At 46.4% G+C, this 24204-nt stretch overlaps 1 protein-coding gene across 1 annotated transcript in view; it reads right to left on the bottom strand.

Moving 5' to 3' along the window:
• The window catches only part of LOC119958521 (receptor tyrosine-protein kinase erbB-4-like), a 1233387-nt gene that overhangs the window by 37669 nt on the left and 1171514 nt on the right, over positions 1-24204 (bottom strand). Inside the window, exon 26 of the mRNA XM_038787050.1 lies at positions 4202-4249. Coding sequence (XP_038642978.1) covers positions 4202-4249 — 48 coding nt within the window. The remainder of the gene's footprint in view (positions 1-4201; positions 4250-24204) is intronic.

Consider the following 24204-nt stretch of genomic DNA (forward strand, 5'->3'; position numbering starts at 1 on the left):
GACTCAGCAGAATTCCTTAAATTGGAAAAAATAGAATTCACCATCTGAGGATTGGAGGAAAGCTTCCACAACACATGGAGGCAAATTACCAGCTTGTTCAAAGACCTGTTTGTGACCAGCAAACAATAAGGGGCGGGGGGAGGGAAGGACTGAAACAGATAATGGAAGAAGAGAAGGGGGGGGGAGGGGGATATGGGAAGGGGAAGTGGGAACACCAACAAGAATACAGGATAAGCAGGGCAGAGGAGCCAGAGGGGACCAATGGCAAGGAAGCACATGTGTGCGACTACAATACCACCAAGGTACATCTGGGTAGCACCAAACATGGCCCTGGTATAAAATTAATACAGTACATTTGTGGTATCCGATCACTGGGAACAGAAAGTTAGGGTCCCCCTATATCTGTATAAATGTTACCTTTGTATGCACGCCTGTTTACTTTTCTTTCGTATTCCCATTTTGTAGATTTCTCTTTATTTTTGTGTGATGCTCGTTGCAATGTTGTTATAAATAAACGCAAATCAATAAAAATATTTTTAAAAAGCACCCCCTGTTTGGAAGCCCCCTAAATGTGCAAGTCACATTTGAGCTTGTCAACCTAACACCATGATACACAATTGGGTTGGATTACTACCAGAGGTATACCACACATTTTCTGTCACTGTGAAGCAAAGATAACTTTCAGTTGATGCAAATTGTGTATTTTGGGGGCGATGGCAAGGGCTTACAAGACTATTTAATGTATTTAAAGAATATTGACAACTAACACTTGGCAATCGACAGTGTACTAAAAGCTCATCCAGGGTGAATGAGCTCAGTAGTTGTGTACCAATTTTCAATTCATGAACGTCCCAGTGTGTTTTCCAGGTCTTCCGCTTTAATCAGTTCTACACCAGCATAAAACATGCTTCAATATTCATTACATTGTGATACCATGCTGGGCAGAAGTAATTGCCTGAAGCGAAACTACCAGTCCATTCATTTGGATTTTGGATGTCTATTTAAACTACCCTGTCAAACAATATATTGTTGGTTTATTTTATTGAAGAACTGTTAGGCCAAAGTAATACAAATCTCAGTTGCTGACCTTTTTTCCTTTACTGTGCCATCAGGTTTTCCTTCCAATACCCTTGTCGAAGGGATGCAGACCTGAACATTATTGGTGGACAAATGGGTTCGACCCCCACCCCAAGATGAACTTCCAATCACATATTCTCTCCATCACAAAGATTCTTTACTTCTTCATCCATAACATTGCCCGACTACACCTCAGCCTCAGCTCACATGCTGCTGAAACCCTCATCCATGACTTACTTCCAGACTTGATTATTCCAGTGCTCTGGACTGCCTCCTGTCTTTCACCCTCCATAAGCTCAACCTTGTCCGAAGCTCTGCTGGCTGCATCCTAAATTATACCAAGACCCACTCACCCATCATTTCAGAATGTGCTGACCTGCATTGGCCCCAGTGGAGCAATACCTCCATTTCAGTTTTCTTCCTTGTTTTCAAATCCCTCCATAGCCTCTTTTATTTCTATATCTGTGACCTCCTTAAATTCTACATTCCTCCAAGATATCTGTGCTCTTCCAATTGTGCCCTCCTGAGCATCAGCTATCGTACATTACTGGACCAGGCTGTCCAATCCCTTCATACTATTGTACTTTTCATCCCAATAGACTTTTTGTATTATCATAGATTTCCTTGCAATAACTTATGGGCGGAGTTTTATGGGACCTCTCCTCTCACTGGTGGGATTTTCTGGTCCAGCTGAAGTGAATGGACTTTTGAATGGCTCGCCGCATTTTATAGCCCCACCCCTGATACGGCGGGGTCATGAGATTCTGCTAATGTATATTATCATTTATTTTCTTTCAAATATCTTGTATAGGTTGTAGAATTATACAGCGCAGAAGTTGGCCTGCCGAAAAAACTATCCAATTAATCCCACTTCACCACTTGTTTTCCTGTAGTCCTGCATATTTTTCCTTCCTTTCCATTTCCACTGCACTTTTGAAAGTTTCTATTGAACGTACTTCTTCTGCACTTGCAGGCTGTGCTTTCCAGATCATAAGTTGCAAAACAAAATATTTCCTCATTGGTTCCTTGGGATTTTTGTCAATGATCATAAACCTCTGTCACCTGAATACTGATCTTCCTGCTCAGTGGAAACAGTTTGGCCTTGTCCATCTGTCATACCATGACAGCAGATCTCCTGGTACAAGTAGCTATAATTCTGTCAAAACCCCCATAAATCACTCCTTAAGCTTCTCTGCTCGGAGGAGAATCGTCCAGTTTCCCCAGCTTTTACACATTACTGAATTCTCTCATCCCTGGTAATATTCTGGTGTATCCCTTGTGAACAATCCCCAGCGCCTTGCCATCCTTTCTGAAGTGGGGGGCACAGAATTAGACACAAAGGGCCCAATTTTAAATCTGTGCAAGTAATGGGATTTGAGGGAGTTAAAATCTTGTCCATACTTCAGTTGAGGTTCAAGCAATGTCTACAAAGGTTTACTATGACCTCCCTTGGTTTGGGCGGCATGGTAGCACAGTGATTAGCATTGTTGCTTCACTGCGCCAGGGTCCCAGGTTCGATTTCCGACTTGGGTCACCGTCTGTGCAGTCTACACATTCTCCTCTTGTCTGCATGGGTTTCATCCGGGTGCTCCGGTTACCTTCCACAAGTCCCGAAAGACATGCTTGTGAGGTGAATTCGACATTCTGAATTCTCCCTCTGTTTACCTCAACAGGCGCCGGAATGTGGCGTCTAGGGGATTTTCACAGTAACTTCATTGCAATGTTAATGTAAACCTACTTGTGACACTCATAATGATTATTATTATTTTGTACTCTATGCTTCGAAGTCAAGGATCCTGTAAGATTTTTTTAACAGAGTTCTCAACTTGTCTGTCATCTTAAAAGATTTCTGTTTGTGAAGATTATAGGACTTCTCCTTTGAATGCCCTCCCTATTTTTTCACAAAGCTTTTCTCAAATCTTTCCCCTCATGGGCCCATGCAATGGGATGGAGAATGATTATACAAGATACAAAAAGGTCAAAAAGGATGTTATCATGCCTTTTATTTTAAAAAATTCTTTAGTCTCCCAGCACAAATGTCCTTGTTTTTGTGAAATCCGTGTTGTTGATGGGCACTTGAAATCTACTGGGATTCTCTTTTCCTGCAGGCAGTGCAGCCCATGGGTTTCCCGGCGGTGTGGGATGGCTTCAATGGGAAATCCCATTGACAAGCGGTGGGATGAGAGAATACCGCCGCCAGTGCACGGCACGCTGCTGAGAGACAGGCAGCTGGGAATCCAACATCTCATGTCTCACCAAGCACTTCCAAATCCAGTACAGCACCGGTTTGATGTAAAGGTCCTTCTACACTGTTCCATCAAACACTCCAAGGGTAGGTACAGTGTGGTTTAGGTACTGTATTGAGCTATACTGCACTCTACAGTACCGGACTGCACTTAGTAGTATTATATCATGTTGTACTGCCCTATACTATATTGCACTGTGCTGTATAACATTGCTTAAGACTATGCAGCACATTCAGTACTATTCAGTCCTGTTTACATCAATACACTGTTTATATTTCATTCCATCAAATGATTATGCACGCAAATAAGGAAACAATGATTTAAGAAAATAAAATTTTAGGTTCCAAATTATTTTCAATCCATTTATCTTCAGAACCAGTTGAATTAAAAATGAATTATCAGGAACGTGAATTACAATTACCCCAGCAGTACACATTTTTTGGATATTCCTTCTTATTTTGATAACTACACTTCATCCCTGTTCCACAGATTCTCCCCTCCCTTTCACCCCTACCCCTGTACCCTGCACTATTTCAGCATAGAGCAGGAGGTCAGGGGTTTCTCCTTTAGAAACTTCCAGCAACCCTCTACAGCAGCTGTTCAGAGCTCTGTGAGATGACCGACCGCCTAAATAATGTTTGCTTCATTGAAATTTGCTTCGTCTCCACTCAGCACCTTATGTGGCAGGTCGGCAGGCATGATTGTGAAGCTCATGGTGAGGGACAGCCCACGTTCTGTGGGACAGTTCCCAGTGCAATGGGCTCATCTATAGTTCCTACAAGTAATAAAGAAAGAGTATCTCTTACTGATTCTGAATGGTTTCTTCGAACACCTCTTATTGACTTGAGTTTATCTGGTACAGGATGTTCAATACTTACTCCTGACATGGGAGTGTAGGCGGGAGGAGGGCTGTGTCCTGTCTGGCTCTGGTGGAAGAATGGAATGATGATTATATGAGTGGTTACAAGAATGGCACAATGGATTCAATGAATGAAAACGAACATCAAAGAAAAAAAAATGCAATGTCTCTGCAAAGTGGAACAAAGGTTATGAAATTTAATGCACTCACTAAGTTAATGAAATGAACAAATGGTCTTTCAGTTACACCAGCTAAGTTGCTCTGTAAGGGATTGCTGTCAACACCCATTTTAGCTGTTTTGAATCTGAAATTTACCAAACCTCATGTTCAACTAATATATGATAGTGAATATATTCCTCACAGATTTTTCTTCCCAATTTTCTGCCTCCACTTCTTCTTGTGGTGTGGAATGGTGTGGCAAGGACCCATCCTCATGACCCTGACCAATCTTCAGCCATGAATACAACCAGCGAAGGCAAGGCAAATTCTGTTAATTTCCAACATGTACAGACAAATGTAACCACACAGGCAGAGGCACAGTCACACACATACAAAGACACACACAATCAAGCATGTATGCAAACACTGGGAACTGCACTCACAAACATGCACGCTCATGTGTCATTGATGGTCACAAGCACACACACACTGGTCAATTGTAATACTTTCAAACGCACCAGCTGAAAGTAGCAAATTCAAGGCCTCAAGTACTGACCCTAGATGGGTCCTCCTCAGTCTATTTATCCCATAGTGCTCTATCTATTGCAATAAACCCCTCAGATATGGGGCAGTTCCTCATTCACATAACTATTTTGTCAATCATAAGAGTTTATGGCAAGGCCTGGTATGAGTTGGTTCCCAACCACATTTACAATCATTTCAACATGGCTTATGTCACTAATGAAGCTTTTCCCATCAATACAGATTATTGTTCCCCTTGCCATTACGAATGATCACTATTTTTGTGCCAATTGCCTCACTTCCTCCTCCTACTCCATGAATATGTTGTTGGGAGTTGGCGCCTCCTGTGCCTCCTCAAAGTGGCCACTCTTACTGTCTGTGAAAGTGCTTTTTTTAAGGGGTAATTTAGTGTGACCAATCCACCTACCCTGGGTTGCGGGCGTGAAACCCACGCAAACACGGGGAAAATGTGCAAACTCCACATGGACAGTGATCCAGAGCCAGAATCGAACCTGGGATCTCGGCGCCGTGAGGCAGCAGTGCTAACCACTGCATCACCGTGCTGGCCTTCTGCTAAAGTGCTTATTCAATCACTGGATCTTCATGGCTGAGTCTAAGATCCACGCATATACACTTTCACCAAAGATTATTGTTAGACAGTGATCGAGGAACTCTTGCTGATATTTGTTTTATTGTGATCAACTGTAACACACTCCTGCTTCCCTGGATGAGATCAGTTTACTGAACACAGATCAGGAATCCAATCAACCAGTTTTTTGATCTGTAAGACTCAGCTACTAGCTGAAAGAAACTGGCTGTGCCATCAAAGGACCAACATCAGGATATTTAGATGATATGTGCAGCAGAAGTATTTCCAATGGTGTTGTGTAAATAGAACATGAAATAAATCCAAACTGTGTACATCAGCTTTTCTTTTTTGGATATTTTTAAAATGGACTTTTCCTAAGGCAGTAATGTCACCTCCTTATTCCAGGCTGGGTTCCACCTTTAGCACACAGCACAGTTCTGAGGTTATGGAGCTGGGTTCTCCGCTCCTCCAGCCGTGTGTTTCTCAGTGGCATGCTGTTCACTGGCGGTAGGATTCTATCCTCCCTCCGCTTGTCAATGGGATTTCCCATTCAAGCCACCCCAAGCTGCTGGGAAACCTGTGGGTGGGGTGTGCTGAGAATTCGGGCCAGTAGCCCAATGAACAGAAACTTAAAGGTGTTTCAACCACTTATGCATTTAAATCTGTTGGCAATAGCCAATGATGTGATTTGGCAAAGCATCAAACATCATGGTGGGGGACGGCAGTGTAGTGGTACTGTCACTGGTCTAATAATCCAGAGGCCCAGCTAAATCTGGAAGTGAAAGCTATCCTCAGTCATTGCGACCATGAAAACTATCATTGATTGTTGTGAAGAAAATCCACCAGGAAAGGAAATCTGTATCCTTCCCTGGTCTGGCCTATATGTGACTCCAGCTCCAAAGCAATGTGGTTGACTATTTAAGTGCCCACTCATTTTAAGGGCAATTAGGGATGGCTAACAAATGCTGGCCTTGTTATCGGTGCCCACATACCAATAAATCTTCAGCTGCATGGATAGATTTGACAAGTTGGGGCTGTTCTCCTTAGGGAAGGGAAGGTTGAGAAGTGATTTGATAGAGGAGTTCAAAGCCGTGAGCAGCCAGGTAGATAGGGAGAGACTGCTCCCATTGGCAGAAGGTCGAGAACCAGAGGACATCAATTTAAGGTGCTTTACTATGCAGCAAGTGGTTAGAATCTGCAATGCACTGACTGAAAGCGTGCATGAGGCAGGTTCAACTTTGGTTTTCTGAGGTGAATTTTACAATTATCAGAACAGAAACAAGCTGCAAGGCTACAGGCAGCAGGACAAGCTGAATAGCTCTCACGCAGAGTTTGCACAGATACGACAGGCCGGATGGCCTCCTTCTGTCCTGTAGCCATTCCATGATTTTATATTGTTTCTCTTTTGTGAATTCATCGTGACTGAGATGAGTTGGGAGAGGAGGGGGGGATGTGTGCAGTGACAAATTGCTGTTTTCTTTGCATACATGGCTGGAATGGCATAAATGATGATATGGACTGGTATAGTAAAGACTGAAATGATATGGATAAAAGTATACACTAGCACCATGCCATTGATAGTAGAGACTGGCATGGTGCGAGTAACCATGCAGATTGTATATTGTCATACCCAGAAGACATGAACCAAAATATCCATGTGTATAGAGTCACAGATTCAGACAGTGCAGAAAAGGCCCTTCAGCTCACCGTGTCTGCCCCAGTCAAAAAACCCCACCTATTACCGACCATGCTCCATACTACGTGGACGTGAGGATGGAGACGGGCCGTGCCCAATGCCTCCCCCCCCCCCCCCCCCCCCTGGAGGTTGGACACGGCCTTGCTTGCCGACAAGGCTTTTTGTGAAAAAATATGACACGTCATAGATCAGTATATTACTAACACCGAAATGGGGAGGTCTCACCGTCCACAAATTGGGTGGTGCGGAAGGCTGTGATCAGGGGTGAAATTATTGCCTACAAAGCACGAAGAGACGGAAGAGAGGGTGGCTAGGCAACGGCAAGTCGATTCCATACTGGAAGTAAACCGCCGATACGCCGAGGCCCTGACCGTAGAGCTCCTGGTGGAGAGGAAAAAGCTACAAATTAACTTTGACCTGCCCTCTATGAGGAAAGCAATGCACCAACTCCGCCAGGTACAGGGAACCCTGTACGAACACGGAGACAAAGCCAGCCTCCTGCTGGCTCACCAGCTGAGAAAGCAGGCAGCCACAAGGGAAATAGCACAGATTAGAGACAGCAGAAACAAACTAGTAGCCGAGCCAGAAAAGCACAATGACACATTCAACGTCTTCTATCGGGGGCTGTGCACCTTCGAACCTCTCCAAGGGGACTTGAGGATGAAGCAGTTCTTCGATGGACTGGACATTCCAGTCGTGGGGAAGAGCAAGAAGCGGGGATTGGAAGCACCAATAGAACTGTGAGAAGTCATAGGGAATATTAATTCCATGCAGGCGGGGAAGACGTCGGGACCAGACGGATTCCTGGCAAGCTAACTTCATGCAAGCAGGGAAGGCGTCTGGACCTGATGGATTCCGGGTCGACTTCTAGAAAGAATTTGCGATGGCACTGGCCCCACACCTTTGGGAAATGTTCACAAACTCTCTGGTGAGATGAACCCTGTTGCCTCCGCGAGCACAAGCCTCAATATGACTGGTACCCAAGAAGGACAGAGACCCAACAGAATGCAGGTCCTACAGACCCATCTCGCTGATCAATGTAGATGCAGAAGTGCTGGCCAAAATCCTAGCCAGGCAACTGGAGCTCTGCACACCAGAGGTGGTTGCAGAAGACCAGATGGACTTTATTAAGGGTAGACACCTAACACCCAACATGAGGCTCCTGCTGAATGTGATAATGACTCCAATGAGAGAAAACGTGAAATAATTATCCCCATGGACACAGAAAGGGTTTAGACAGAATCAAATGGAAGTACCTTATAGAGGTACTGGAGCAGTTCAGGCATGGAGCGAGGTTCACCGCCTGGGTGAAACTCCAGCACAGCGTTCCCATGGTGAGCGTGGGGACAAAACACCAACAGCTCTAAGAACTTCCACCTGCACAGAGACACAAGGCAGGGATGCTCGCTGCCCCCGCTGCTGTTCGGCCTGGCAATCGAGCCACTAGCGATCGCACTCAGAGTGGCAAAGAATTGGAAGGGGATCCGGAGGGGAGACAGAGTGCACAGAGTCTTTCTCTCTGCAGATGATCTGCTCCTCTACGTCGCAGATCCACAAAGCAGCACGGAGGGAATTATGGCACATTTGAATGAGTTGAAGCCTTCACGGGCTATAAACTCAACCTCAGAAGGAGGTGAGAGAGGGAGTAAGTTCCACAGTTTTGATTTTTTGATTCTTCCGGTCCTTCTGAAACAGTCAATTGTGTTGCTTGCCAGCCACGCTGCCAGGGGACCCACCGCATGTGTGGGGAGAGGTTTGGAACCTCTGGGTGTATCGGAACATCCTGCCAGTGGGAAAGTTAGGAAAATCCTGGCCGTTGTCTTTTGGATAAAACATGAACAGATTCTGTGGCACGATTTCAAAGAACAGCAAAGTCTTATCCCCAGTGGCCTGGCTAGTATTTATCCCTCAACTCACATCACTAAAACCTGGTCATTATCGCGTGATTGTTTATAGGACCCAACACTGTGTATATTGCCTGCTGTATTGCCTACAGAACAGTAGTGACAATATTTAATTGGCTCTAAAGTGCCCTGGGATGTCCTGAGGTTATGAATGGTGCTCTATAAATACAAGTCTTTCTTTCTTTCAGGCAGGGTGATGGCCGGATTAAATGTGCTCCCAACACTGGGAGGATGTAAGGAACAGGAAGCGTGTGTAAGACAGGAGATTTGCATAATTTTTTTTAACAAAATGTAAAATAAAACTTAAAGAGATGACTTGTGTAAGTTTTAAATATGGGGAATGTCACATTACCCATCTTAGTCCCTGACCTTATTAAAACGCACATTAAAATACGGTAGGAAATTAGACATTGAACTACATCCGAATGCAGTGTGAGCTGTTTCCTTGGAACACTGTAATTATCATCCTGCCAATCTGCAGGGATAATTGGCTTGTACCCTCTGTGGTGAAGACGTGCCCCTTCAATATAAGAGACTCAGTTTGACAATGATTACATTTGTGAAACGCTCGAGAGATGGAGGATTTCAGGCTGTGTCGGAACTGCTGCCAATAAGACAGCCCAGCAACATTGCAACTGTGCATGTGCTATAGGGGAAGCTATGCTTGGCGCGGCTTCCTTCTCCTGAACATTTCAGTCATTTCTCATCAGTCTGCTCCAGCAATTTAAACAGGGAAAAGGGCAGCCATGAGGAAATTGTGTCACAGGTGGATTTTGTTTCGATTCTCAGAATATTGAACTAGCTTTCAGTCAATGTGGGAGGTTGGGTATTCTGATTGTAAAGTTCACCCTGAGTATTTAATGTACCCATATCATGGTAACAAATTCCCTTTCGACCATTCAAATGAATGTTCATCAATTTTAAAAGGACAAACTAATACCTGTACAAAGCTAACAGCAAATCTAATTTATATAACACCTTGTTGTCTCCTCTATCCTCATCTCCAAGAAAAACAGCGTGGAGCTCCCAGCCTTTACTTGTCCATGAGATCCACTTGCTGATTCCAACTAAACTGCTGACCCCCAGTGCCCCTTCCCAACTCCCATGATGATTGATATTGTTAACAGTTCTCTCTCCTCGTGTATGGCCCCTCTTGCCTTCAAAATGGCCATTGTCACATCCCACCTCAAGAAACTAAACCCCGGCCCTTCCATTCTTATAAATTGCTGCCCGATCTTCAACATCCCTTTCTTCTCCAAAGGCTGTGAGAAGTTTGTCACCTCCCAAGCCTTTGCTTGTTTTTCCAACTCTTGTCTAAATCATCCTGCCCTGGTATCAAAATGATTCTTTTCCGAGTGACAACCTATGCGACTGTGACAAAGGTCAACTACCCCTCTATATCTTTCTCAACCTGGCGGCAGTTTCTTTGAAATGGTTGGCAGCCCCTCCTCCTCTAATGCCCCTCCACCACTGTCCTGCTGCATGGACTACAGTCACCTGCTTCCTTCGTTCCCTTTCCAGTCTTCACTTGGGAATCATTTGCAAACTCTTCTTTTCTTTCTCCGGCACTGTTAGCTTTGGGGTCCCCTGATGATTTACCCTTGTCCCTCACCCTCCTATTTCTCATCTACATTCTTCCCCTTGGATTTGATTTATTGTTACATGTATTAGTATACAGTGAAAAGGACTGTTTCTTGCATGCTGTACAAACAGTGCATACCGTACATAGGGAATGAAGGAGAGGCTGCAGAATATAATGTTACAGTTATAGCTAGGGTGGAGAGAAAAGATCAACTTAATACGAGGTAGGTCCATTCAAAAGTCTGCTGGCAGTAGGGAAGAGGCTGTTCTTGAGTCGGTTGGTACGTGACCTCAAACTTTTGTATCTTTTTCCTGACGGAAGAAGGTGTTAGAGAGTATGTCCTGGGTGCGTGAGTTCCTTAATTATGCTGGCTGCCTTTCCGTGACAGTGGGAATTGTAGACAGAGTCAATGGATGGGAGGTTGGTTTGCATGATGGACTGGGCTACATTCACGGCCTTTTGTAATTCCCTGCGGTCTTGGGCAGAGCAGGCTCCATACCAAGCTGTGATACAACCAGAAAGAATGCTTTCTATGGTGCATCTGTAAAAGTTGGTGAGAGTCGTAGCTGACATGCCAAATTTCCTTCGTCTTCTGAGAAAGTGTAGTCGTTGGTGGGCTTTCTTAACTATAGTGTCGGCATGGGAGGACCAGGACAGTTTGTTGGTGATCTGGCTACCTAAAACTTTGAAGCTCTCGACCCTTCCTACTTCGTTCCCATTGGTGTAGACAGGGGCATGTTCTCCACTACGCTTCCTGAGGTCGATGACGATCTCCTTCATTTTGCTGACATTGAGGGAGAGATTATTGTCATCGCACCAGGTCACCAGATTCTCATTCCTGTACTCTGTCTCGTCATTGTGCCCCTTGGTGACATTCACTGAAGTCAAGCCACACTTAACCTGCAACACCCAACTCTATCCCACCGTCACCTTCCTTGATCACACCACTGTCTCTAAATTATTAGATTGTTTGTTTGGCATCCGGTAATGTATAGGCAGAATTTTCTTCCAATGAAATATTGGAAATTGCAAAGTCACTACCTCTGTTCCCCGTCACCAATTCCATTCCCTAGACTCCAACTCTATTTCCTCTCATTGGCAATTGTCTGTGGTTGAATAAATTGTTCACAACCTTGGGGTCATATCTGACCTCGAGTTGAGCTTCCGACCACATATCCATGCTATCAGTAAGACCAACATATTTCTAACATTGCCGGACTGCTTTAGCTCACATGCTTCTGAGATTCTCACTCATGCCTTTGTTACCTCTGGACATAACTGCTCCAAAGCACTCCTGGCAGGCCTCCTAAGTTCTACCTTCCATCTTTGAGGTCTGTTGATCATGCCCTACATTGACAATGGTTGAGCACTGCCTCAATTTGAAAAGTCTCAACCTTTTCAGATCCCTCTCCCGAGCTCTGCAATCACCACAGGTTTTCCAAAACTTCTTGTGTAGCTCTAAATCTGGCATTGTGATGAATGTAGAAATTGTATATTATATTTCATATTGTTTTGCAGGAATGTTATTAAAAACCCTGGTTTAAAATACGTACAGGCAGTAAGTCAGCTCAAGCTGCAAATAAAGAGTCGTAAAAGGCGAGGTAATTATTGTTTCCAACCACTTGGTTACAGCCAAAGGGCTAATAAAAATAATCATATTTTTATTGCTGGAAATTCCCTGGAGGGTAGGTGATTAATGGAAGACTCAGGTCTGCCTTTAATCTTGCAGATTGTTATAGGATTTTAAGTTGAACTGCAGTTTTTGCCAAGTGCTGTTAGTTTGAGCAGACATGTAGTGGATCTACTCTTGAAAGTAACTCTCGACCAAAGACTGTCCACACCTGGTGTGTCAACTTTGTTTATAAGTAGCATTTGAACTGTGCTGGGTGGCTTAATTGGAATTAGTGGCATGTGTAGATAGCAAGTTACCAAATTTTTATTTTTAAGAACTATTTAACTGATAATTGTAAATCTATTTATTTTATGTTAATGCGGTTAAATCTGTGCTTAAATTAAAGTTTGTTTTCACATGAAATATATCGATTGGTAAGAGTCATCACTCCTGGGTGAACTATCCTTTCTTCACAGTTCAAAACTATTTTAAAAATTGTATTGGATTCTCGTCAGGTATCCTATGTAGCCACCTGGGGTGGCCACATCCCGATTACAAAATGGACACTTTGCAAAGAATGCAGGGAAAATGAACAATGCTGAGAAAGCAAGCAGGTGCAAGGTTTGTCTGTTGATTGGAGCTGTAGCTTCCAGACAAGACCGATACTGTAAAGCCATTACCACACTAATGAGTCATCTCCGGGGACAAAAGAATAACATTTAGGTAAACGATACTAAAGCAGAAACCCCGGCACCAGAGGAGACTAGAACAAAGCAGGCCAACGGCCACCTAGGGCCCGCCCAGCAATCAGGGCACCCACCCCTTTATTGGAGGAAATCGATACCGATGATCAAGATACGGTCCAATTAATTGGGACCAAGTTCAAGGCCCACCTAAAAGCGCGCGAAGCCCCTTTGGGTATACGAAGAAGCCCCCAAGAGAGAATCGCTCTCTTGGCCTTGGCTCTCAGCGAGGAGAGACCTGCCTAGCAGCTGCAACAGAACAAGTAAGTCCAAAGTCAACACATGCTATGAGACAGGCGCTCCTAGCTACTATTCTGTACCAGCTCCACCCCAGCAGCCTCAGAACTGGACAACGGCCATTGTTCCTCTGACTGAGTGGGCACCCGAAGCTAAGTATAGGCTTTAGTAGTAGTGATAGTTTAGTTGATAGAGTTTTGTGCATGAGTATATTTGACTGTGTGTGTAAATAAATGAGCATTGATTTCGAACTTACGAACTGGTGTATCGAGTCTTTGATCAGGATTGGGTTTTGAACCTTGTGGCGGTATCGAAAGATACCTGGCGACTCTTGAGCAAACGTAATTAGAGTTAAGGAAGGCGACCATATTAACCGCCATAAACAGAGCCAATAAAAGAGAGAACACAACGAGCAACACCTAACAAATGTTGGGGTCTGGAATGTGTCCTGATAGCCTCTCGACATTAATCATTCCACCATTGGTGGATGTGTCTTGGGCTACCGAAGGTCTGGAATTCATCCCCATATCTTTCCACTCTTCTTCTCTTTCCTCCTTAAACCTATCTCTTTGACCAAGCTTTTAGTTATCAGCCCTAATATCTCCTCTTGTGGCTTCGTTTCAGATTTTTTTTGCTGAATCTCCTGTGAGGCCTTGGTACGTTTTACAAGGGTAAAGATGCAAATCAATATTGTTGGATAGTTGTAACAATTAAATCCCCCCCCCCCACCGTCCTACAGTTTTAAAAAATTTGTTCATGGGATCATGGGATGTGGGCATCACTGGTTGGGCTAGGATTTATTGGGCTAGGATTTATTGCCCATCCCCGAGGGCATTTAAGAGTCAGCCACATTCTTGTGGATCTGGAGTCACATGTGGCCAGACCAGGTGAGAATAACAGATTACCTTCCCTAACGGACATTAGTGAACCAGGTGGGTTTTTACGACAATCGGCAATGGTTTCAAGGCCATCTTTAGGCTTTCAATTCCAGATTTTCTGAAATAGAATTCAAATTTCGCCGAGCATGAGTCTAAGGCTGGGATTCTCCAAAATCGCGGCTAAGTGTTGACGCCAGCGTAAACACTGGAGTGTTTCATGCCGACGTCAACGGGCATCTTGGCCCAGTGATTCAGTGGTCCACAGAGGGCCAGCACGGCGCCGGAGTGCTCCACGCAGCTCCGGCTGCCTATACGCGGCCCTGCACTGCCGGTGTGGGTCCGCGCATGCGCCTGGTGGCTAATTCCACGCCGGCATATGTGCGTGGTGGCCGCTTCCATGCCGGTACCGTGCAACATGGCGAGGCTACACAGCGGGCCCGTGCGGAAGAAGGTAGGACCCCCCCAGATCTCGCACACCTGCTGATCGGTAGCCCCCGATCATGGGCCTGGCCGTAGTGGAAGCACGCCCACAGTCTGATCCCCCCCCACCAGGATGGCCACTGCAGCCGTGTTCCCGCCGGGTGGTACCATGCGTGAACCACGCCGGCGGGTCTCGGCCGATCGATTGCGGAGAATTGCCGGGGGGGCCTCTTTCAACGGCTCCCGACCGCCGCCGCGTCGACCGCACATGCGCAATTGCCGCCGATTCTCCAGTCATGGGAGAATCGCATCCCGGCGTCGGAGCGGCATGGCAGGAATTTTCGGCATCAACGGCAATTTTCCGGCTCGACGCGGGCTCGGAGAATCCCAGCCCAGGGGCAAAATTCTCTGACCCTCGCCCGGGGCTGCCGAAAATCCCGCAGAAATTCTTCACCACCTGGGAATTGGCGGGGGCAGGAATCGCGCCACGGCGAGCGGAGAGCCCCCTGCGGCGATTCTCCGGCCCGCGATGGGCCGAAGTCCCGCCGCTGGGTGGCCTCTCCCGCCGCCGAGGTTTGAAACACCTCTGGTGGCAGCGGGATCGGCGGCGCGAGCGGGCCCCCAGGGTCCTGGGGGGGCCGCGGGGCGATTGGACCCCGGGGGGTGCCTCCACGGTGGCCAGGCCCGCGATCGGGGTCCACCGATCGGCGGGCGGGCCAGTGCCGTGGGGACACTCTTTCTCTTCCGCCGCCGCCACGGCCTACACAAGGCAGAGGCGGAAGAGAATCCCCCAGTGCGCATGCGCCGGTAGTGACGTCAGCGGCAGCTGCCGCTGACGTCACCACCGGCGCATGCCCGAACCGGCGAAGGGCTTTCGGCCAGCCCTGGCGTCGGGCGTTAAAGGCCGTTGGTGCCAGTTTTGGCGCCAGTCGGCGTGGTGCCAGCCACTCCTGCACGGGCCTAGCCCCTAAAGGTGCGGAGAATTCCGCACCTTTGGGGAGGCCCGACGCCGGACTGGTTGGTGCCACTCCGCTACGCCGGGACCCCCCGCCCTGTCGGGCAGGGGAGAATCCCGCCCCAGGTCTCTGATTACCAGTCCAGAAACAATACCACTACGCCACTGCCTCCCACAAACTGACTGTATCTCGACTAGTAATAATCCAGCCCTCTCACATTTACACTCATTAACTATCTTCCCCCAGTGGTCTATGTTACTGACTGCATCCGACTCAATAACAACCGCACAGTACCCTTCAATACTGACTGTATCTCGGCTCAATAACCCAGCCAGTGCCCTACAATAATGACTGTATCTCGACTCAATAACCCCTCCCAGTGCCCTACAATACTGACTGTATAACGGCTCAATAACCCTCTCAGTGCCCTACAATACTGACTGTATCTCGGCTCAATAACCCAGCCAGTGCCCTACAATACTGACTGTATCTCGTCTCAATAACCCTCTCAGTGCCCTACAATACTGACTGTATCTCGGCTCAATAACCCAGCCAGTGCCCTACATTACTGGCTGTATCTCGGCTCAATAACCCAGCCAGTGCCCTACAATACTGACTGTATAACGACTCAATAACCCAGCCAGTGCCCTACAATACTGACTGTATAACGGCTCAATAACCCAGCCAGTGCCCAACATTACTGGCTGTATCTCGGCTCAATAACCCAGCCAGTGCCCTACAATACTGACTGTATAACGACTCAATAACCCAGCCAGTGCCCTACATTACTGACTGTATCTCGGCTCAATAACCCAGCCAGTGCCCAACATTACTGACTGTATCTCGGCTCAATAACCCAGCCAGTGCCCTACATTACTGACTGTATGACGGCTCAATAACCCTCTCAGTGCCCTACAATACTGACTGTATAATGGCTCAATAACCCCTCCCAGTGCCCTACATTACTGACTGTATCTCGGCTCAATAACCCAGCCAGTGCCCTACAATACTGACTGTATAACGACTCAATAACCCAGCCAGTGCCCTACAATACTGACTGTATAACGACTCAATAACCCAGCCAGTGCCCTACAATACTGACTGTATAACGACTCAATAACCCAGCCAGTGCCCTACAATACTGACTGTATAACGGCTCAATAACCCCCCAGTGCCCTACAATACTGACTGTATAACGGCTCAATAACCCTCTCAGTGCCCTACATTACTGACTGTATAACGACTCAATAACCCCCCAGTGCCCAACATTACTGACTGTATCTCGGCTCAATAACCCAGCCAGTGCCCTACATTACTGACTGTATAACGGCTCAATAACCCAGCCAGTGCCCTACAATACTGACTGTATAACGGCTCAATAACCCTCTCAGTGCCCTACAATACTGACTGTATAACGGCTCAATAACCCTCTCAGTGCCCTACATTACTGACTGTATAACGGCTCAATAACCCTCTCAGTGCCCTACATTACTGACTGTATAACGGCTCAATAACCCAGCCAGTGCCCTACAATACTGACTGTATAACGACTCAATAACCCCCCAGTGCCCAACATTACTGGCTGTATCTCGGCTCAATAACCCAGCCAGTGCCCTACAATACTGACTGTATAACGACTCAATAACCCAGCCAGTGCCCTACATTACTGACTGTATCTCGGCTCAATAACCCAGCCAGTGCCCAACATTACTGACTGTATCTCGGCTCAATAACCCAGCCAGTGCCCTACATTACTGACTGTATGACGGCTCAATAACCCTCTCAGTGCCCTACAATACTGACTGTATAATGGCTCAATAACCCCTCCCAGTGCCCTACATTACTGACTGTATCTCGGCTCAATAACCCAGCCAGTGCCCTACAATACTGACTGTATAACGACTCAATAACCCAGCCAGTGCCCTACAATACTGACTGTATAACGACTCAATAACCCAGCCAGTGCCCTACAATACTGACTGTATAACGACTCAATAACCCAGCCAGTGCCCTACAATACTGACTGTATAACGGCTCAATAACCCCCCAGTGCCCTACAATACTGACTGTATAACGGCTCAATAACCCTCTCAGTGCCCTACATTACTGACTGTATAACGACTCAATAACCCCCCAGTGCCCAACATTACTGACTGTATCTCGGCTCAATAACCCAGCCAGTGCCCTACATTACTGACTGTATAACGGCTCAATAACCCAGCCAGTGCCCTACAATACTGACTGTATAACGGCTCAATAACCCTCTCAGTGCCCTACAATACTGACTGTATAACGGCTCAATAACCCTCTCAGTGCCCTACATTACTGACTGTATAACGGCTCAATAACCCTCTCAGTGCCCTACATTACTGACTGTATAACGGCTCAATAACCCAGCCAGTGCCCTACAATACTGACTGTATAACGACTCAATAACCCCCCAGTGCCCAACATTACTGACTGTATCTCGGCTCAATAACCCAGCCAGTGCCCTACATTACTGACTGTATCTCGGCTCAATAACCCAGCCAGTGCCCTACAATACTGACTGTATAACGACTCAATAACCCCCCAGTGCCCAACATTACTGACTGTATCTCGGCTCAATAACCCAGCCAGTGCCCTACATTACTGACTGTATCTCGGCTCAATAACCCAGCCAGTGCCCTACATTACTGACTGTATAACGGCTCAATAACCCAGCCAGTGCCCTACAATACTGACTGTATAACGGCTCAATAACCCAACCAGTGCCCTACAATACTGACTGTATAACGGCTCAATAACCCAGCCAGTGCCCTACAATACTGACTGTATAACGGCTCAATAACCCAGCCAGTGCCCTACAATACTGACTGTATAACGGCTCAATAACCCAGCCAGTGCCCTACAATACTGACTGTATAACGGCTCAATAACCCCTCAGTGCCCAACATTACTGACTGTATCTCGGCTCAATAACCCAGCCAGTGCCCTACAATACTGACTGTATAACGACTCAATAACCCCCCCAGTGTCCTACATTACTGACTGTATCTCGACTCAATAACCCTCCCCGTGCCCTACATTACTGGCTGTATCTCGACTCAATAATTCACCCAGTGCCCTACATTACTGACTGTATGTCGACTCAATAATTCACCCAGTGCCCTACATTACTGATTGTATCTCGACTCAATAGCCCTCCCCCGTGCCCTACATTACTGACTATATCTTGACTGAAAAATTCCCCCAGTACCCTAGATTACTGACTATCTCGAATCCATAACCGCGCACCCCCCCCCCCCCCCCCACCCCCGGTGCCCTACATTTACTGACTGTACCTCGGCTCAATATCTCCCCCTCCCCCCCGTGCCCTACACAGAAGACAGAGGGTGGCAGTGGAAGGGTGTTTTTCTGAATGGAGGTCTGTAACTAGTGGTGTTTCGCAGGGATCAGTATTGGACCTCTGCTCTTTATAATTTATATAAATGCAAGTTTGCAGATGATACCAGGGTGGCATTTGGCGCAGTGGTTAGCACTGGGACTACGGCGCTGAGGACCCGGGTTTGAATCCTGGCCCTGAGTCACTGTCCGTGAGGAGTTTGCACATTCTCCCATGTCTGCGTGTGTTTCACCCCCACAGCCCAAAGGTTTGCAGGTTAGGCGGATTGGCCACGCTAAATTGCCCCTTAATTGAAACTAAAAATAATTGGGTGCTCTAAATTTAACCAAAAAAAAGCTTGCGGATGATACTAAGATTGGACAGCATGGTAGCACAAGTGGATAGCACTGTGGCTTCACAGCGCCAGGGTCCAGGTTCGACTCCTCGCTGGGTCACTGTCTGTGCGGAGTCTGCACGTTCTCCCCGTGTCTGCGTGGGTGTCCTCCGGGTGCTCCGGTTTCCTCCCACAGTCCAAAGACGTGCAGGCTCGGTGGCTTGGCCATGCTAAATTGTCCTTGGTGTGCAAAAAAATGGTTAGGAGGTTTTATTGAGTTACGGGGATAGGGTGGAAGTGAGGGCTTAAGTGGGTCGGTGCAGACTCGATGGGCCGAATGGCCTCCTTCTGCACTGTATGTTCTATGTTCTGTGTATTGGAGGAGTTGCGGAAAGCGATGAAGATTGTCAGAGAGTACAACAGGGTATTGATAGGCTGCAAAATTGGGCAGAGGAAATGCAGATGGAATTTAACCTGGACAAATGCGAGGTGATGCATTTCGGTAGATCCAATTCAGGTAGGTAGGAGCTATAAAATAAATGGCAGAACCATCAGGAGCATAGAGACACAGAGAGATCTGGGCATGCAGGTCCACAGATCCTTAAAAGTGGCAGCACAGGTGGAAATGGTGGTAAAGAAAGCACATGGCATGCTTGCCTTCATAGAACGGGGTATCGAGTATAAAAGCTCGAAAATTATGTTACAGTTATGTAGAACGTTGGTCAGGCCACACTTGGAATGCCGTGTCCAATTCTAGTCACCGCTCTACCAAAAGGAGGTGGAGGCTTTGGAGAGGGTACAGAAAAGGTTTACCGGGATGTTGCCTGGTATGGAGGGTATTAGCTGTGAGGAGAGATTGAATAAACTGGGATTGTTCTCCCTAGAGAGACGGAGGCTGAGGGGCGACCTGATAGAAGTTTATAAAATTATTAGGGGTACAGATAGGGTGAACAGTTGGAGGCTTTTTCCCAGGGCGGAATTGAAAATTACAAGGGGGTACAAATTCAAGGTGAGAGAGGACAGGTTTCGTGGAGATCTGCGGGGTAAGTTTTTTACACAGAGGGTGGTGGTGGCCTGGAATGCACTGCCAAGTGAGGTGGTTGGGGCAGATATGTTAGCGACCTTTAAGACTTATCTGGATAAGAACATGAACAGATGAGGTATAGAAGGATATAGGCGGTTGGTCTAGACAGGACACGTGATCGGCGTAGGCTTGGAGGGACAAAGGGCCTGTTCCTGTGCTGTACTGTTTCTTATTCTTTGTATTACTGACTGTATCTTGACTCAATAACCCCCCCCCCCCCCCCCCCCCCCCCAGAGCCCTACATTACTGACTGTATCTCAATAACCCAACCTGGCCACTTAGCTACATTACTCACTATCTTGACTCAATAACTCAATAACCCACCTCACTAATCAGAGGCCTACATTACTGACTGTACCTCGACTAGTGATAATCCAGGTCCCTCACATTGTCACTCAGTATAGCCCCTCACCCAACATTTGGTCTTTCTGACTGTATCTCAACTGATTAACTCTTGGATGCCAATTCTCTACATACCATCAACCCTTGTTGTAAATTGATATTATATTTTAGAGGTGGCCAAACTATTTCCTGATTGCTTTGAAGTGGTTATTAAGCCTAGAAGTGGAAACATTTGTGAACTTGCATTTCTGAATCGTGATATGTTTTGCCTGCAATCATGAGTGCAAAATTGAAAATAAATGCTTTGAGTGTGTGGCATAATGAAGGGTTTGAGTGCTAATCAAGCATTGGTTTTCTACACTTTAACCATATTACTGCTGTATTTGTTACTGCGGTTACTTTGAGGAGCTTGGTACTAATCATTCAAAATGGCAACAACTATCCCATCAAGCAGCATCATGCCTTGAGTCCAAATGTCTTAATGAGACAGGGCAGCAGCAGAGAAGGAAAGAAAAGGAATAGAACCGCACACTCCAGATTCCACTACCTCATCTGCCCAACGGTTGGGTATCGGCCCATCTGGTCACATGAAGACCAATAGCAGAAGGTCGTCACCATCTTGAGAAGACGGGTCATCGAGGTCAGCCGATGAGTTTGAGTCTGCCAGGAAGTTGTTTACTGCACTCCTGTGGAAGCATAGGTTTTCTTTATGAGTGCCCTCCTCCTCCACCCCCCCCCCCCCCCCCCCCCCCCCGGCTGAAAATCCTGTTGTCCATCATCCCTTGGAGTTCCTCGGCCCCTTTCACAGAGTTCTCCAAAGATTTTGCTAATTCTCCAGCCATTTTTGAGGTCTTTATTTTTGTATCACAACATTATTGATCCCACACAATCGAGCTGGTCATGTAAAATCTTGGACAAGGATGGGCCAAACGCGCAGTGTTCGGCCATCTTCCTTAATCTTGCCAGGAATTGAAATGGGTTCCCAAAGGATCCTCCCAGCCATGTTGCATTGGTAATGCTGGAGGATTACAGATGGTTTTGAGTAGTAATGGCTCTTTATTAGATCCACAAGCTTGTTGAACGTTTTAGTGTCAGGGGTTGCAGGATAAGTTAAACTCTTAATGTTGAATGTTGGGGCCTCGCATGCTACCGAAAGGATCATCTTATGTCTGTCCATCTCCTTCTATGCCGTTGGCGAGGAAGACGTAGTGCATGCGTTCGGCATACTGGGGATAGTCCTCCGCATCTGCATAATAAGGCTCGAGCTTCCCAAAGAAGGGCATTTCTGGTGTTTTCTATTTTGCTTTGTTTCTTACCAGAAGTTTTGTCGAGGAGACTCGATAAAGCTACTCAGAATCCCATGCTTGATCTTCGTCACCAATGTAATAATTCCAGGAGGTGTGGAGTGAAAGGCCAAACTAGTTTATTTTAAACTGAAAATGAAGTCGCTACCGTGGGGAACAAAACAAACGACCCCGCCCAGGGCTATTGGGAGTTGTGGATCCAGATCTAGGAACCACATTTGAAGGACCCGCTAACATACCCTAGCTGGGTGGGCCTTCGCCGTTCACCATGGAAACTCAAATTCGACAAAGTCCGTGGGGACATCAATCAGTGATCCTCCGTGTTCCTCGTGAGGGTTATCACACAATAGAACCCGTAAGAATCTCGACAGTACAGGAGGAGGCCATTCAGCTCATTGAGTCTGCACCAACTCTCCAAAATAGCATCCCACCTAGGCACACTCCCCCACCCTATCCACATAACAGCGCACTGATCATGGCTAATCCACCTAACATGCACATCTTTGGACTGTGGGAGGAAACCGGAACACCTGGCGGAAACCTTTGCAGACACAGGGAGTTCGTGCAAACTCTACACAGTCACCCAAGTCACCTACACAGAATCGAACCCGGGTCCCTGGTGCCGTGAGGCAACAATGCTAACCACTGTGCCTCAGTGCTGCCCCTAAAACGAGGCTCCATTGCCTCTCACGTGAAAGCAAAAGGTCCTATATATCACACATTTTGAAGAAAAGGGGAGTATTCCCTGATGTCCATACCAATATTTTCTCTTCAACTGAAGACAGATTGGCTGAACATTAGCAATGCTGTTTGTGGGAGCTTGCTGTGCAGAAGTTGGCAACAGTGAATATCTCTTGAAAAAATTCTCAACAAGTTGTAAAATGCTTGGACCGGTCCTGAGACCTTGAAAGGTTCAATAAAGATAGAAGTCCTTCTTTCTTCTTAATGGGAAATTCATCCTTCTCTTACATGTTATCATTTGAAATCACTTTGTGACTGCTTCTGACTCATTCACAACCACCCGTGTCTCAGTTCACTGGAGAAAGTACACACATCAGCCAGTGTTGTATTAAAGATATGTTTCACCCATGGGAATTTACATGGGCAGGCCTGGTGACTCTAATTGACAACAGCCATGGTTTCTATCAGGCCTGAAGGGACTTGCGGCTTGTTCAATTTGGAGGCATTTCACCGTAACCTATTCTACCCTGAAATTCCTAAACGACACTAAATTAGATGGAGCTTAGCTTGAAGCTTTTGCTGTTGGTTGCTGGTACTATATTGTCGAACTGCTTATTTTAAATGAGCTGATCAAATTCAGGGCTTGCAGAGAATTGACAGATCATTCTTTTCATCTGCTATTCTCCAGATACAGGTGAAAATGCTATTGTTTGATCTCTTCCATGTGCCGAGGACAAGAGCAGGGGATTTAAAAGCAATTTGGAAAAGGGGAACCATTTGAAAGCTTCATAACAACAAAAAATGGTGTGTCTGTGAACAGTAAACGCTGCATTTCACTTCTGTTTGAGCAAATGGACTGTGCTTGATTTTAACAAACAGCTCTTCGAGACGACAGAAGCAACATTATTAGCACTCCGATTATTTGTATTAAAAGAGGAAATAAAAGAAGTAATGATACAGCAATCAGAACAGGAGCCACTGCAGGGAAACAAATCACTTTGAAGCTTCAGAGACATTTATGCTGGTAAAAAAAACTCAATCATAAAATGTCAATTATAGTCACTTTCCAGGCCTTTTCACTGAGATTGTGAAGGTAGCACTGTGAGGCTGATTACACCCAGTCATTACTGCCTGCTGAGTTTTAGCTACAGCTCTGCATTATTAGCCAAGATAAGTTGTTTTTCTAATTTTATTTTTTATTTCCCCTGCTCCAATTTTCTCCCCCTCAGCTCCAGATGGCACCAACTCAAACTTGGTGACACATACCTTTTGTGGGCATCGATTACTCGACAATGCCTTACCTTAAGTTCACCTCCTGCATGTCAACTGTGACTCAGGCAGCAGCAGTGGTGCTTCTGAGTTGGGCTGAAGTGAGACAGGAGGAAAGTGAAAAGAATGTATGGGCGTCTCATTCCTCATAATGACTTCAGTGGTGAACCAGCCACTGAGCCACCGTGATGCCACTGATACCACCTGCACTGGGCCAGATATCATCGACATTGACTGTGTGCGATATTATCGAATCGCAGAATTTACAGTGCAGAAGGAGGCCAGTCGGCCCATCGAGTCTGCACCGTCCCTTGGAAAGGGCACCCTACTTAAGACCACACCTCCA

The sequence above is a fragment of the Scyliorhinus canicula genome, chromosome 2 (genome assembly GCF_902713615.1).
Source record: "Scyliorhinus canicula chromosome 2, sScyCan1.1, whole genome shotgun sequence".
NCBI classification, from domain to species: Eukaryota; Metazoa; Chordata; class Chondrichthyes; order Carcharhiniformes; family Scyliorhinidae; genus Scyliorhinus; species Scyliorhinus canicula.